Here is an 18091-nt window from a genome sequence, read left to right as displayed (position 1 = left end):
CTGTTATAGACCAAAAAACTATGTGAATAAAATTGTTTGTTGTACATTGATCTATATTTTTTTAACGTTAATGGGGATACAATGTTATGCAGAGGTGTACTTATAACCATTTTATAGACCCAATTATACTATACTATTATACCATAGAGAGTGGGGGGTGGGGGCAACATGTTTTCTTCTTCTTATGGGGCATAACAGAAAATAATTGAGAAGTACTGCATGAAATAAAAATCTGATGCCTGGTATTAAGTGTGTGGAGTTTGAAACAGACAGCCAAAAAAAAGGAGATGAGGAAGGTGACATCGGACAAAGCAATCTTCTCCGAAGACAAATACTGGAGGTAGGAATAAATATTTGTTTGTGTGTTAGTGTGTGTTGTGTACATGAATAATCTGGGCTTCTTAGGGACCTTATTTCTCCCTGGGTGGTCATCGATCCACTCTCCCTTCTCCCCTCGCAATAATCATCTTCTATTCTCCACCCTTTGCAATTCGGGTTCTCCTCTTTGCTTCAATCCCTTTTTGTGGTCCCGCTGGCACGTTTCCCATCAAGCCACAGTATTAACTGTTGACACTCACTCAGCCTGATTGAGAAAGTAGGGCTCACACGGCAACAAATGGAGCATTATTACACAGACTCTTAGTCGCCGGGCTTGTCTGAAGGTGCACAAATACATCATCTACGCACCCCGGAGGTAAGGTTTGCTGGCCCAGAGCTCCTTGACCAAATAACACCGAGAGCTTTTATCCTTGACATCTCACATAGACAGTCTTAAGGCTACACTGTTGCTGGACGCCCAACACGCATACATTAAGGGTGAAGTGTATATATATATTTTGTTACCTTGAAAAGGTCAAGCCTTATCCATCACTCTCCCATCTTCATCTCCATCTGCTTTTAAATTAGTGTGTCTACTGCAGAAGAGTACGCGGCTCAGGTTCACGGAGGGGTTTAATTTGAAATGCAAGAAATGTCAAGGAGCCAAAATCTGCAATGCATCATGTGAAGCCCATTTTAGGAGAACATTGCAATGTTTTGTCATGCATTTCAAAACATCGGCCAAAACCATTGTGACATCATATATATAGGATGGATTAAAACAGCATCAATAAAACCCTTCAAGTCTGTACAATGTATTAGGGATGTCCGGATCCAGGTTTTTGCACTTCCGATCCGATACCGATATTGTTTTTGCACTTCCGATCCGATACCGATACTGACCGATACCGATACTGGCCTATCCGAGCATGTATTAAAGTTTAAAGTTATTTAGTCTACTTAGTTGTCAGAATCATGTTGAAAAGGGTTTAAGTACTCTTGATAACAACTAGCCAGCTGAATTAGGGGACTTTGAATAATACACAATTGTTGGCAACAAGAAACTGACCTGTTTATTCAAAATAGACAAAATTATACATGACAAACAGAAATGGCATCATTGAACTAGGGCTGGGCGATATGGCCTTTTTTTTAAATATTGCGATATTTTAAGGCCATATTGCGATACACGATATATATCTCGATATTTTGCCTTAGCCTTGAATGGACACTTGATGCATATAATCACAGCAGTGTGATGATTCTATGTGTTTTGATTGATTGATTGATTGAGACTTTTGTTAGTAGGTTGCACAGTGAAGTACATATTCCGTACAATTGACCACTAAATGGTAACACCCGAATAAGTTTTTCAACTTGTTTAAGTCGGGGTCCACTTAAATTGATTCATGATACCGATATATACTATCAGACACACTACCGTTCAAAAGTTTGGGGTCACATTGAAATGTCCTTATTTTTTAAGGAAAAGCACTGTATTTTTTAATGAAGATAACTTTAAACTAGTCTTAACTTTAAAGAAATACACTCTATACATTGCTAATGTGGTAAATGACTATTCTAGCTGCAAATGTCTGGTTTTTGGTGCAATATCTACATAGGTGTATAGAGGCCCATTTCCAGAAACTATCACTCCAGTGTTCTAATGGTACAATGTGTTTGCTCATTGGCTCAGAAGGCTAATTGATGATTAGAAAACCCTTGTGCAATCATGTTCACACATCTGAAAACAGTTTAGCTCATTACAGAAGCTACAAAACTGACCTTCCTTTGAGCAGATTGAGTTTCTGGAGCATCACATTTGTGGGGTCAATTAAACGCTCAAAATGGTCAGAAAAAGAGAACTTTCATCTGAAACTCGACAGTCTATTCTTGTTCTTAGAAATGAAGGCCATTCCACAAAATTGTTTGGGTGACCCCAAACTTTTGAACGGTAGTGTATATACTATCATCATAATACAGTCATCACACACGATAATCACATTGAATTATTTACATTATTTATAATCCGGGGTGTGGAGGGGGGCGCCGGATGTAAGTGTCAAAAAGACAGCCAAAAGAGTTTGATATGAGAATACATCTAAAGTTAAAATATAGGGTAGAAATGCACCCATTTGCAGGAAATGTAGTCTTGATTTTCAAAATTTTCTTTCAAGGCTTGCATGTCTACATTAAAACATTCTTCTTCATACTGCATTAATATATGCTACTTTTAAACTTTCATGCAGAGAAGGAAATCACAACTAAAAAAAATCACTAATTTTTTCATACGGTGTTGATGTGGAAATTTTTGCCTCGGCATTATGATGGTGTGGGCGTGTGGCACCGAATGGAGATAAGCGTCTCGACAGACGTTACAATATTTGAACAATGATGACGAAAACTGTTTTCTCTGTCGTGTCCGTGTGTCGAAAATTGTTATGCGCTTATTTTTTGATTTGATTTTGTGCGTGGCATATAATTGCTATGCGCAGAGGACGCTTGAGCAGTGCGCAATTGCACAGGCGTGCACCTTAAGAGGGAACGTTGCTCATACGGCTGCGCTAGCATTACAGCTAACGTTAGCCATGCTGCTACCTCTCTGCTCGGGGAGGGCGTATACGTATGTGACGTATGACGTGACAGTATGTGACGTGTGTAAGAAGGTGCGCTTGTTGTCTGTGAGAAGCAGACACAAGAAGGAGTGGGAAGAGCCTGTCGTGTAATGCCAGCAGCGAAAAGCAACTGCGTGAGAATCCACAGACCTGTGGATGTGTTGAAGGTGTACTGGAAAATGCGGAACGGAAATTAGGGAGCAGCAGAAAAGTGGAATGTAGTATTTAAATCGGTGCGTTGGAATACACGGACCGGAGTTTTTTTAAAAACTAGATCTGGATCGGCATTTTCCCATGCCTTGCCGATACGCATTTTTTGGCAAATATCGGCGGACATCCCTACAATGTATAGTGTGAGTCAGTACAAATAAATAGTTAGGACCTTGGCACCAAGCACTCAGACTAGATCTGTCCAAGCTAAGTCCATGAGCATGAACTGGTGGGTTTTTTTTTTGTCAAGAAAAAATACAATCATATGTGCTTACGGACTGTATCCCTGCAGACTGTATTGATCTATATTGATATATAATGTAGGAACCACAATATTAATAACAGAAAGAAACAACCCTTTTGTGCGAATGAGTGTGAAGGAGTGTAAATCGGGGAGGGAGGTTTTTTGGGTTGGTGCACTAATTGTAAGTGTAGCTTGTGTTTTTTATGTTGATTTAATTTTTTTTTTTAAATAAAAAAATAAAATAATTTTTTATTTTTATTTTATTTGTATTTTTTATTTTTCTTACCAATCGATCCACAGACCGGTACCGGGCCCCGGCCCGGTGGTTGGGGGACCACTGATATATACAATATATAACAATTACTATGTACAATATTACAGTATATGTAACAGCTGCAGCATAAAATAGAGAGTAGATCCAGCAGAAAATAGACATTATAAACAAAGAGAGGTTATATAAGTCTTTTGTGTAATTTTTATGCCCGGAATGTGATAATTATGTCTTTAGGGTGTGTCCTGGGCCGATAAAAAAAAAGCAAGCAGTAGTGGCCCAGTACTTTTGGGACCTCTGGTGTACATGTTTGCAGCTTCTCCGGGTTCCTGCATTTAACGCACACTTTTAAGTTAACTGAACAAAAAAATCAGGACTTTCCTTAATGATTGATTGATGAGTTAACTGGGGTGTCAATTTCACGTCTGCTTCCTGCACTCAACATTGATGTTAAGTGCATCTACATCACAATTATTGCACGGGCAGCCCTCAACAATCATTTCACATGGTGCAACATTGGCTAGGCGACAAAGGTTACTGAGCACTGGTAAGAAGCTGTAAAGCAGCCAACCAGTGATATTTATTCCAACCATTAACTGCTATGAGTAACAGCGTATTTCCTGCGAGAAAAACTCGCCAAAACATTAATCAAGATTTATTTTTGCCCTGCGATTGACTGAGATCAGTCCAGGGTGTACCGCACTTCTCGCCCAATCTTAAGTGGGATAGGCTCCCGCTTACCTGTGACCCAAATGAAAACAAGCAATATAGAAAACAGATGGTTGGATGTTTTTTTTTAAAATTATTGTCGGGACAAGCGGTAGAAAATGTATGGATGGATGGATGTTGTATTCACCCTAATTAGCAAAGGAAATTATTAGGGATGTCCGATATTGGCTTTTTTGCCGATATCCGATGTTCCGATATTGTCCAACTCTTAATTACTGAAACCAATATCAACCTATACCGATATATACAGTTGTGGAATTAACACAGTATTATGCCTAATTTGGACAACCAGGTATGGTGAAGATAAGGTCCTTTTTAAAAAAAATAATAAAATAAGATAAATAAATTAAAAACATTTTCTTGAATAAAAAATAAAGTAAAACAATATACAAACAGTTACATAGAAACTAGTAATGAATGAAAATGAGTAAAATTAACTGTTAAAGTTTAGTACTATTAGTGGACCAGCAGCACGCACAATTGTGTGCTTACGGACTGTATCCCTTGCAGACTGTATTGATATATATTGATATATAATGTAGGAACCAGAATATTAATAACAGAAAGAAACAACCCTTTTGTGTGAATGAGTGTAAATGGGGGAGGGAGGTTTTTTTGGGTTGGTGCACTAATTGTAAGTGTATCTTGTGTTTTTTATGTTGATTTAATAAAAAAAAAACAACAACAAAAAAAACCCGATAACGATAATGGAAAAACTGATACCGATAATTTCCGATATTACATGTTAAAGCATTTATCGACATCTCTTGAAATGATGCTTGCATGCCATATCAGGGGGACATCAGTGGCCTAGTGGTTAGAGTGTCCGCCCTGAGATCGGTAGGTTGGAGTTCAAATCCCAGCCGAGTCATACCAAAGACTATAAAAATGGGACCCGTAACCTCTCTGCTTGGCACTCAGCAACACGGGTTGGAGTTGGGGGTTAAGTCACCAAAATGATTCCCGGGCGCGGCGCCGCTGCTGCCCACTGCTCCCCAAGGGGATGGGTCAAATGCAGAGGACACATTTCACCACATCTAGTGTGTGTGTGACAATCATTAGTATCTTTAATATTTTGGTGTAAAATGATAATAGTTTCAATGATGGTGTTCATTTGACACTTCATGGTCATATTCAAGCTGAGCCCACATTAATGCAAGTGAGAGTTTTTTATTTTACCGTTTCCTGCTCTCTTAGGGCCTCTGGAAATGACTATCATCTAGCATCTGACTGACTAAAAAGTCCATAAGATTAGGGCATTTAGTGCCACCTGTTGTTTTGGCATACATTTGACAAAATGCAATTCCAGCTTTATTTGGACAGACAGATACTAGAGAAAATATTGTCTCGCCTTAAGCGTGCATATGTCTGTCTTTAGCACAAACATTTGAAAATTCATGAATCGCAAGGTCGCTTCATTCACCAACAAAGTCTCGCATGTGTTGTTTGAATGCATCTACACATTAAAAGATCATACAAAGAAAGACAAATGACATGCTGTCGTGCAAAAAAATAATTGAAGATCCTACCATTAAACGTTTTTGGTTTATCTATGTTTTATCTACAAACCCAGAGAAGTTGGCACGTTGTGTAATTCGTAAATAAAAACAGAATACAATAATATGCAAATCCTTTTCAACTTATATTCAATCGAATAGACTGCAAAGACAAGATATTTAATGTTCGAACTAAGAAACTAATTTTTTTTTGGCAAATAATCATTAACTTCGAATTTAATGGCAGCAACACATTGCAAAAAAGTTGGCACAGGGGCATTTTTACCACTGAGTTACATGGCCTTTCCTTTTAACAACACTCAGTAAACGTTTGGAAAACTGAGGAGACCAATTTTTGAAGCTTTTAAGGTGGAATTATTTCCCATTCTTGCTTGATGTACAGCTTAAATTGTTCAACAGTCCGGGGGTCTCCATTGTGATATTTTAGGCTTCATAATGCGCCACACATTTTCAATGGGAGACAGGTCTGGACTACAGGCAGGCCAGTCTAGTACCTGCACTCTTTTACTATGAAGCCACGTTGATGTAACACGTGGCTTGGCATTGTCTTGCTAAAAATAAGCAGGGGCGTCCATGATAACGTTGTATGTACCTTTCAGCATTAATGGCGCCTTCACAGATGTGTAAGTTACCCATGTCTTGAGCACTAATACACCCCCGTACCATCACACATGCTGCCTTTTCAACTTTGCGCCTATAACAATCCTTATGGTTCTTTTCCTCTTTGACGTCCACAGTTTCCAAAAACAATTTGAAATGTGGACTCGTCAGACCACAGAACACTTTTTCACTTTGTATCAGTCCATCTTAGATGAGCTCAGGCCCAGCGAAGCAGACGGCGTTTCTGGGTGTTGTTGATAAACGGTTTTCGCCTTGCATAGGAGAGTTTTAACTTGCACTTACAGATGTAGCGACCAACTGTAGTTACTGACAGTGGGTTTCTGAAGTGTTCCTGAGCCCATGTGGTGATATCCTTTACACACTGATGTCGCTTGTTGATGCATTGTGAATGAATGAGCATTTCATGGATTCTACTTTTATACCCAATCATGGCACCCACCTGTTCCCAATTTGCCTGTTCACCTCTGGGATGTTCCAAATAAGTGTTTGATGAGCATTCCTCAACTTTATCAGTATTTATTGCCACCTTTCCCAACTTCTTTGTCACGTGTTGCTGGCATCAAATTCTAAAGTTAATGATTATTTGCAAAAAAAAAAAAAAAGTTTATCAGTTTGAACATCAAATATGTTGTCTTTGTAGCATATTCAACTGAATATGGGTTGAAAATGATTTGCAAATCATTGTATTCCATTTATATTTACATCTAACACAATTTCCCAACTCATATGGAAACGGGGTTTGTATATACACTACCGTTCAAAAGTTTGGGGTCACATTGAAATGTCCTTATTTTTGAAGGAAAAGCACTGTATTTTTTAATGAAGATAACTTTAAACTAGTCTTAACTTTAAAGAAATACACTCTATACATTGCTAATGTGGTAAATGACTATTCTAGCTGCAAATGTCTGGTTTTTGGTGCAATATCTACATAGGTGTATAGAGGCCCATTTCCAGAAACTATCACTCCAGTGTTCTAATGGTACAATGTGTTTGCTCATTGGCTCAGAAGGCTAATTGATGATTAGAAAACCCTTGTGCAATCATGTTCACACATCTGAAAACAGTTGAGCTCGTTACAGAAGCTACAAAACTGACCTTCCTTTGAGCAGATTGAGTTTCTGGAGCATCACATTTGTGGGGTCAATTAAACGCTCAAAATGGCCAGAAAAAGAGAACTTTCATCTGAAACTCGACAGTCTATTGTTGTTCTTAGAAATTAAGGCTATTCCACAAAATTGTTTGGGTGACCCCGAACTTTTGAACGGTAGTGTATATATATATATACATAGATAGATATACCGATATACCGGCTCCCTGACACATTTTTTCCTCTAAGTTTGGCCCCGGCGAGTTAAAATAATTGCGCTTTGAGTGCCTTGAAGGTAGAAAAGCATATAAAGCATAATCCATAAATGAAAAAATAGCTGCACTGACCTGCACCTTTGGTCACAACCAGTTTGGGTTTGCTCCGTGCTCCATCGCCCTTGGTGGTGTATGCCGCCACCGTGATGGAGTAGGTGGTGTCCGGCTTCAATCCTCCAATAACCATTTCCTGAGACAGACATTGACCAATTCAGCAAAACATTAAAAACCTTTGCTTTTTCCAACAAACTTCATGCACCTCAAAAACAAGCAAACCAAAATAAAAACTCCTGGTTCTTCTTGCATTAAAGTGTCACACGTTCCCTTGGGTGCTGGGGAAACGATCCATTCAGCAAAAACCTAACAGCTTCAAAGATGGTCCATGTAACCCTTGAGCAAAACTCCTGTCAATAATGTAACTTTGCAATAAATGCATCCTGGCCGTTTCCTAGGAGTTTTTAAATCTGCCATTAGGTTTCCTTTAGCGCTCTTGAAAGGGGGGGGGGGGGGGGGGGACTTCCGATCAATTCTTATGAATCTTTCAAGAGGGAAGGTTTGGGTGAATGCAGAATAAGGTTTTTTAACAGGCTGCCTGGCAGACAAACGGCAGAAGTCAACAAAAGGAAATGAGCTTCAAGCACTGTGTTGCACTTTAGGTTGTATTAGCGCAATGCAGATGAACCAGGATTTTGGAAGTACACTTCAAATTAGGATAATAGACAAAAAATGCTTCTATATTCAAAGCGGTCATGCATTGACATTCAGTATTCTCTCAAAATAAGAAATAAAAAGCACACTAAAGGAGGAACACACTTCTATTGGACTGCAGAGATTACATCAAAAACACAAGACACACAGCAATAGCATTCCAGGTACAATGGACGGTGGATAGCACATCAGCTACTGACATGAGTGTTTTCTTCAGTGGCAAAGCAATATTCTCATACTTTGAACCTCTGAGCAGAGCTGTTATCTAAACCCTACAAAGGATTGAAGTACTTTTAACCAATCATGCCAGGCCGATGCAGTAGCCACCGTTACCTTTCCAGCGTCACAAAGCACACGTACTCACATATTCAGCGATATCGTCCGTTTCCCACTAACAACACCCCGCCAAAGAGGAGAGTGCGGGTGAGATAGCATTTTTTTTTTTTTTTTTTTTTTTTTTTTTTGAAGGAGAGAACAGAAAAGGAAGAAATAGGATCGTGAGAGATGGGAGCATTCAAGGTTTGGGTGCAGAAGGTTGGTATCAGAAGCGGGTCAATGTTGTTTAAAGGGAAGCTGTTTAAGACCTATGTTGGTGAGCATGTCTAACAATGTTATTTTAGTATTAAATCAGGGGTGTCCAAACTTTTTCCACTGAGGGCCGCACACGGAAAAATTTAAGCATGCGGGGGCCATTTTGATATTTTTCATTTTCAAACCATAACAAAATGTATGGATTTTTTCTTTTTAACCTTTAGGGCTCCCGGGGACCATAAAGGGTCTCAGTCATTAAAACGTTAAAAATAAGTCAAATTATTATTATTATTTTTTATTTAACGCTTACAGTAAATCTCTATATCAACTTCAGGTTGATAAAAAGTACAAAAAAAAAAAAAAAAAGGTTTTATGCCTTTTCTGTCAAAGACAACTTTGTTTTTTATAGCAAAACTGGAAATATGCAGTATTTAGTAATTAGAGCTCTAAAAGATCAATAATGCAGGACACCACTAAATTTTAATTCTTTAATATTTTTGGGGAATCAGTGAAAATATTAATAAAATCCCACTAAATATATTGGGGATCCACTCATAAAGTGATACATTTTTATTATTTTTTTTTTACTTTCAACACTTAAGTTACGAGATCAACTTCAGATATATCTGTCGATTTTACTTATGAACTTTTATTTTGTTTGTTTTTATGCTCTTTTGTCAAATAAATCTTTGATGTTTTTATATGGCAACCACACAATATATGCAATATTTTTTCCACATAAAACATTTTAAAGTGACATTTTTGAAGTAATTGTAGCCATGAATAGGTCAATAATTCATTATAACAGATTTTTTTGTCTTTTTTTTTTTTGAGCAATGGCAAAAAAAAAGAAAAATAAAGAAAGACAAAAGAATAAAAAAACAGCCTGCATGGCAGCTTTGTGTCAACATTGCAACTTTTTCTCGTTAGATTTCACCTCATTTCACTTTTTTAAATGTTTTTTTTTATTTTTGCAATACTATCAATTTTGCAATTTTTTGCAGAATGTGTGGCGGGCCGGTAAACAATTAGCTGCGGGCCGCAAATGGCCCCCGGGGCGCACTTTGGACACCACTGTCTTAAATCATCGATAGGAAAAGCAAGAAGTGTTCTTAGAAGTTTGAATGGTTACAGTGATGCAGTGGAACCTCGATCTATGAACCCTTAATTTTTTGATTTACGAACTACAGACAGATTGATTGTTATCCGGTGCTCATTCAGTCAGCAGAGTACAGGTTTGCTGTTAGCTACTGTGCTTTGTGTGGCTTTAAGGTGTGTTTTAAGCCATTTACAGCCTTTTTATAGTTCAATATTAGTCCAAAAAAAGCATTGGACGAGCGATGTGTGGTTAGAAATAGTCAGGAAGTATCTACAGTGTTGTCGACACTGCCTTCCCAACCTTCCGCTGTACACAAAGAAGATTAACCGACAAGTGGATTTTATTATTTATTCCTTAACATTTTAGTGACCGCGTTGTTAAAGGTAAGGAGTTTTGAGATTTTAAAATGTGAGTGCACCACAGGGCTAGTGGCAGTGTAAGCGTGTGTCGGCACGGCTGCTGCAGTCGAGGAATACATTTTGTTTGCTGTTGTTTTTACTTTGTTATTAAATGGAAAGTTGATCCATCATCCCCATGTTATGTTTGTTAGCAACTTCTACCGTATTCAAACTGTACAGAATGTTACTAAAATATGGACTTTTGTAAGGCTGGAACCCATTATTCATGTTTACTAGGGCTGTGAATCTTTGAGTGTCCCACGATTCGATTCAATATCGATTCCTGGGGTCACGATTCGATTCCAAATCGATTTTTTTTTTTTCAATTCAACACGATTCTCGATTCAAAAACGATTTTTTCCCGATTCAAAACGATTCTCTATTCATTCAATACATAGGATTTCAGCAGGATCTACCCCAGTCTGCTGACATGCAAGCAGAGTAGTAGATTTTTGTAAAAAGCTTTTATAATTGTAAAGGACAATGTTTTATCAACTGATTGCAATAATGTAAATTTGTTTTAACTAAGTGAACCAAAAATATGACTTATTTTATCTTTGTGAAAATATTGGACACAGTGTGTTGTCAAGCTTTTGAGATGCGATGCAAGTGTAAGCTACTGTGATACTATTGTTCTTTTTTTTTTTTTTATATATAAATGTCTAATGATAATATCAATGAGGGATTTTTAATCACTGCTATGTTGAAATTGTAACTAATATTGATACTGTTGTTGATAATATTCATTTTTGTTTCACTACTTTTGGTTTGTTCTGTGTCGTGTTTGTGTCTCCTCTCAATTGTTCTGTTTATTGCAGTTCTGAGTGTTGCTGGGTCGGGTTTGGTTTTGGAATTGGATTGCATTGTTATGGTATTGCTGTGTATTGTTTTGTTGGATTGATTAATTTAAAAAAAAAAAAAAAAAATGTTTTTTTAAAATAAATAAAAAATTGATTTTTTTAAAATGAGAATTGATTCTGAATCGCACAACGTGAGAATCGCGAGTCGATTTTTTCCCACACCCCTAATGTTTACATTGTTTTTAATGGAGAATTTGGCTTATTTTCTATTTATAAACCTTGTTCAACAAACAATAAAATAAATCTTAAATCGAGGTTCCACTGTACTTTGTCTGGGGACTGTAGGTCCTATCACTGTAATTTAAAGGGGAATTGCACTATTTTTTACATTTTATTTAATTTAATTCAAAATCCTAATTTAAGAGGAATACATTTTGTCTGCTGTTGTTTTGACTTTGTTATTAAATGGAAAGTTGATCCATCTTCCCCATGTTATGTTTGTTAGCAATTTCTACCGTGTTCAAACTGTACAAAATGTTACTAAAATATGGACTTTTGTCCGGCTGGAACCCATTATTCATGTTTACCTTGATTTTAATGGAGAATTTGGCTTATTTTCTATTTGTAAACCTTGTTCAACAAACAATAAAATAAATAGTGAATCGAGGTTCCACTGTATTTCGCCTGGACTGTAGGTCCTATCACTGTAATTTAAAGGGGAACTGCACAATTTTTCTAATTTTATTTTATATCATTCAAAATCCTAATTCAAGACAAGCACGCATATGTTTTTGTTTTATTTATGCTTTCTAATTTGTAAATAAACTCTAGCAAGAGTCAGCTAACAATAGAGCCAATGGGATTTGCTCTATACCACCTTAAAAGCACTCTAAAACCTCCATCATCGTTTCATATTCACGGTGTATTTATGTAATGTAGTAACAGGCATATTGTTAATAACACGTAGTGTTTATGTTTTTTGCTATTTTTAAGCATACGGAGGCGTATTCATTTAACAGACGCATCACAACATTCGCTATTTCATTCAACAAAAACAACTACTATCAATCAATGCAGACTTCATGAGAGAAAACGACGACTACTTTGGGACAAATAATGATTCAGAACCTTGTATTTTTGAGCCCGAATATACGGAGGATGCGCTACAAGTTTAGAAGCTGAGTGCTAAACAGATCCAGTAAGTAGCGATATTGCTAAGTGCTAAAAAAGAAATAAAATACAAATATAATAAAACAATTTTACTGTACAATGAATGTCTGCTCTCACTGGGATGCCCACTGATAGGATATTCCTATATTTCCGTTTAGATGAACAATTAATCATAATCCTAATGCAGGTGTAAAGGTGGGCACAATCAAGCTTCTTTTCGTGACTTTCTCGCCATCTCCAGGTCTTAGTTGAATGTCAAACTTTACCAACTTCTCGGGTTTATGGCAACAACCTTCTACTATACAAGTGAAAGGCACGATGTATAAATTAGATTGAACTTTCACCAACTCAGAAGCAATGCAGCAGCTCGATGACAATAGCTGCAAAAGCGAGTTATCTCTCTGAGATCACGGTGCCACGAAAAGTAGTTCCTCTGTGTTAGCGCTTATAATAACAACATCACTAATACTTGGTTCATATTCAGGTCACGAGTATTAGAGTATTGTTGGCGTTTTTTGGATGTTTTTCAGATGGAGGAAATAGATGACTTCCATTGGCTTCATTTGTATCCACCTCGTACTTTCCTTATATTACAAATTAGAATGCACAAACGAGACACGTGTTCATGTTAGAGATGTCAGATAATGTTTTTTTGCCGATGTCCGATATTCCGATATTGTCCAACTCTTAATTACCGATACCGATATCAACCGATACGATATATACAGTCGTGGAATTAACACATTATTATGCCTAATTTTGTTATGATGCCCCGCTGGATGCATTAAACAATGTAACAAGGTTCAACAACTTCAACTCAAGTTATGGAAAAAAGTGGGGTTGAGGTGTGAGGGGTGGGGTGGGGGGGGGGGGTTGCGGGGGGTGTATATTGTAACATCCCGGAAGAGTTAGTGCTGCAAGGGGTTCTGGGTATTTGCTCTGTTGTGTTTATGTTATGTTACGGTGCGGATGTTCTCCCGAAATGTGTTTGTCATTCTTGTTTGGTGTGAGCTCACAGCGTGGCGCATGTTTGTAACAGTGTTAAAGTTGTTTATACCGCTACCCTCAGTGTGACCTGTATGGCTGTTGATCAAGTATGCCTTGCATTCACTTGTGAGTGTGTCAAAAGCCGCAGATATTATGTGACTGGGCCGGCACGCAAAGGCAGTGCCCATAAGGTTTATTGGCGCTCTGTATTTCTTCCTACGTCCGTGTACACAGCGGCGTTTAACTTTTTGAAACCGATACCGATAATTTTGAAACCGATACCGTTAATTTCCGATATTACATTTTAAAGCATTTATCGGCCGATAATATTGGCAGTCCGATATTATCGGACATCCCTAGTTCTTGTCTTACATAAGAATTGCGAATGATAGGCAAAATCCCCTTTAATAACTTTAATAACACTTTGAGGGTTATTAAAGTCCTGGTGATCCGCAAAAGTTAGAATCGAGGCAATTGGACTCTCCTTGTTTGTTGAAGACGTTTACCTTTTCGCCCAAAAGCCTCTAACAAACAAGAACTTTAGGTTGAGAATCTCCCCGTTTATTGTCTCTTGTGGGTGTGTCCCTTTGCGGGTGGTCCCAATTGGGTTGTTATTGTTATTGCGGCTGCTGAACGACCGCCCTGCATACCAATAGGTCGTCTGCCTCCCTGGTGGCAAAACAACTCATTAGTGGTCATTGTGAGACAATCACTGGGGGACAGATGTCAGGACGGACATGTTTGGCCGAAAGGTGAAACGTCTTTAACAAACAAGAAGAGTCCAGTTGCCTCCGTTCAACCTTTGCGGTGAAATGTTTTCATGCCAATTTTGAGTCCTTTCCTGTTGCAGACTCAGCAATCAGCACTTCCTTTCAGTCTTTGCATACGGCCACGAAGAAAGGGTTCAGATATTCCGAATAAAAGCCATGAAGGGAAAGTTGCACAAAAGAGTGAACGCTTTGATTACTTTTCTTGGTGAAAGAATATTGAAGTTAAGACGGTTAATATCCTTGCGGGAAGAAAACCCTTATGACCTCCAGAACTCAGCAATATTTGCACCGTTAGTTTTATAACCATTATATATTAAATGTGTTGCCTCAGCGTGTTGAAATAAATTGGTGCTACTTCTAAAAGCTTACCGAGGCATTCTTGTTCTTGCCCAGAAACACGGTTGAATGCAATAAAAATCGGCATTGATGCAAAGGAGGACTCGGAGCTGGTCCTACCTGGGCGTCGGCCAGCATGACGTCCTTAATGAGGGGCAGGCCCCTGGACTCCCCGTTCTCCACGCGGACGTAGTGGACCTGGTAGCCACGGATCTGGCCGTGCTGCCTCCCAGGCATGAGCGAACGCCACATCACCTTGAGTGCGGTGGAGTTTAAGACCTCCACCTCCACACGCCTCGGAGGGGCGCCAGGAACTACAAGAACATTGAATATTAATGTTAAAACATATCAGCAAAACCAATGATCACTTGCAGTCGGAAGAGGATTCATAAGGCCCCATTCGTCTTGGCTTACCTGACACATGAAACGCAACATTCCATTTTGGACCACTATGTAGAGTGGTGCTTTCCATAATTTTCAGCAGACTGCATTGCATGAATAACCCCGCCAACCCACCCTCTTCCTCTCACGCGAGATCCGACCAGGAATGGGACCATATGACTCCCTTCCCTACTGCCCTCATTCAACAAAGACGCGGCGAGCATACAAACTGCCTGCTTATTCTTCTAAAAACCAGCATCCAGTGCAGTGTAGTTTTGCATAACACGGCTATTTCTTTCCCGAATCCTGACAGACACCGACAAAACACAGCGACAACAAATGTCAACTGCAGAGGACACTGGTTCTCAGGAGTATATTTTATTTTTTAAAATTTTTTTTATACATTTTGATTTCTATTTACTGTTTTAATTGGTTTTTCCCCTTTAAAATTGTTTTTATTCATATTTATTTTTATATTGGTTCTATATTTATTTATTTTTTGTTTTTATTCAGTCATTGGTGGAGCTAAGGATAATATTTGATTATTGTTTTTAATATTGTTTTTAATACTGTTTTTAATATTGTTGTGCAGCACTTTGGAAACATTTTTGTTGTTTAAATGTGCTATATAAATAGAGTGGATTGGATTGGATTATATTCTTCCATAAGCTCTGCCATAGCACAAACATAATAACAGTCATTTGCCTGCAGTGTATGAGAACATCTAAAAAAAACAACCATTGTTGTATTGTTTATATATTGTAATTATATTTATTTGTAGCATTTTGCTATGCATTGAACACAAATTGTATGTACATCTTGCTAAGTAGCACTTTCTCTTACTTTCAAGTGTTTTGGAATGTCCAGTATTTGCCTTTCTGGAAAGAATGTGCCAATAAAAGAAGTCGCTATCATGATCCAATTCCTTTAATCACAAGCCAATTTAAGTCGATCTCACTCTTGATCTGGTAATATTCCAGTACGTTCGTAATATCTTGTACAGAAGGCCATTTTTCATTTCTATGGACGCTGTGCTGTGGTTCTCATCCATAGAAATATGGCTTAGTGCTCTGGTAATGTTAGCCATCTGTCAATGATTCACGCACTGTGACAGGCCCAAAACCTGATATGTATCCGTTTTATAGTTCTGTTGCAATGTTTATCTTCTAACTGGTGACCTTAGGTAAAGGTATTTTGGGAGATCTATTCTACACAATGGACACACTGCAGAATTGTTAAATCTGTTTTTTTTTATGTCGTCGTTTACATTAAGGTGAAACAAGAATGTTGTGTTTAATATGAACAACATGGGTCCGTGCGGTGATCCTCATGCACACAAAAGTGTGTTTACAGAAGAAAACAAGGCCCTGATTGGAGTAGGTCTCAGTCTGCGTGCATTAGTGCCAATTTCAAGAATTTTGTGCAATCTCAGTCAACATTTTCGGAACCAAATTATTTTGCGTATGAGATTAGGAAGGAAGAGGGCAATCATTTTGTATGGCACTGAACTATATAGCCTTACTGCCCCACCCGATCCCTAAGATCAGCCGATCAGCTGCTACTGACGGTCCCTGACACAAGGCTGAAGCTTAGAGGTGACAGAGCTTTCGCCACTGCTGCTCCCAAGCTCTGGAACGACCTACCTCTTAGTGTTAGACAAGCTGTTTTTAAATCTCTCTTAAAAACATACTTTTATTCCATGGCTTTTAACACTGAGTGATATCCATCCTGCAATGGCGCCCCATAATACACCTGCTGTGAACCTGTTTTTATGTTTTATTTATTTATTTTTTATCGTGTTCTGTTTGTGTTGTGTTGTGTTTGCTCGGTACTCGTATTATCTTTTAACCTGCCCATTGTACAGCACTTTGGCTACACCTGTGGTAAATTTTAAATGTGCTTTATAAATAAAGTTGATTTGATTTGATTTGATTTATATTGCCAAAAGTATTTGGCCACCTGCCTTGGCTCACATATGAACTTGAAGTGCCATCTCATGGAATTGTCCAAAATGTTTTGGTATCCTGGAGCATTCAAAGTTCCTTCCACTGGAACTAAGGGGCCAAGCCCAACTCCTGAAAAACAACCCCACACCATAATTCCTCCGCCACCAAATTTCACACTCGGCACAATGCAGTCCTAAATGTAGCGTTCTCCTGGCAACCTCCAAACCCAGACTCGTCCATCAGATTGCCAGATGGAATAGTGTGACTCATCAGTCCAGAGAAGGCGTCTCCACTGCTCTAGAGTCCAGTGGCCACGTGCTTTACACCACTGCATCCCACGCTTTGCATTGGACTTGGTGATGTATGGCTTAGATGCAGCTGCTCGGCCATGGAAACCCATTCCATTAAGCTCTCTGTGTACTGTACGTGGGCTAATTGGAAGGTCACATGAAGTTTGGAGCTCTGTAGCAACTGAAAGTCTTTGCACTATGCGCTTCAGCATCCGCTGACCCCTCTCTGTCAGTTTACGTGGCCTACCACTTGGTGGCTGAGTTGCTGTTGTTCCCAAACCCTTCACTTTTCTTATACTAAAGTTGACTTTGAAATCATTAGGAGTGAGGAAATTTCACGACTGGATTTGTTGCACAGGTGGCATCCTATGACAGTTCCACGCTGGAAATCACTGAAAGCGGCCCATTCTTTCAGTGCTTGATTTTATACATACACCGTGCCAAGTGATTAGGACACCTGATTCTGATCATTTAGATGGGTGGCCAAATACTTTTGGCAATACAGCGTAGCTGGAAAACGAAGACAACAAGAATGCTGGCACATTTTGCTGTGTACGATTGAAAGTAACACTGGTAATAACTTTTTTTAGGAGTATTGTTTTCCCCAAATTAGATGTGTATTGATTTGACATAGAAAAAAATCAGTTGAGAAATAAACAAGTTGTGATTAATGATATTTAAGACCACGTACTAGAGAGGCCTGGGTCACACACAAAACAAAAAAAAGAATTGCACTGATCACACTGATAAAATCTGATAATATGGGGAAAAAATAACCGGAAAGG

The 18091-nt window shown here is 38.5% G+C and overlaps 1 protein-coding gene across 1 annotated transcript in view; it reads right to left on the bottom strand.

Moving 5' to 3' along the window:
- Positions 1-18091, bottom strand: part of LOC133635472 (receptor-type tyrosine-protein phosphatase S-like) — a 267952-nt gene that overhangs the window by 70772 nt on the left and 179089 nt on the right. The window contains exons 11-13 of the mRNA XM_062028688.1: positions 14810-15003; positions 8963-8989; positions 7963-8080 (exon numbers count right to left, since the gene is read on the bottom strand). Of these exons, the coding sequence (XP_061884672.1) occupies positions 7963-8080; positions 8963-8989; positions 14810-15003 (339 nt within the window). The remainder of the gene's footprint in view (positions 1-7962; positions 8081-8962; positions 8990-14809; positions 15004-18091) is intronic.

Source organism: Entelurus aequoreus, linkage group LG19 (genome assembly GCF_033978785.1).
Source record: "Entelurus aequoreus isolate RoL-2023_Sb linkage group LG19, RoL_Eaeq_v1.1, whole genome shotgun sequence".
NCBI lineage: Eukaryota > Metazoa > Chordata > Actinopteri > Syngnathiformes > Syngnathidae > Entelurus > Entelurus aequoreus.
This window is presented reverse-complemented; position numbering and strand designations above follow the sequence as displayed.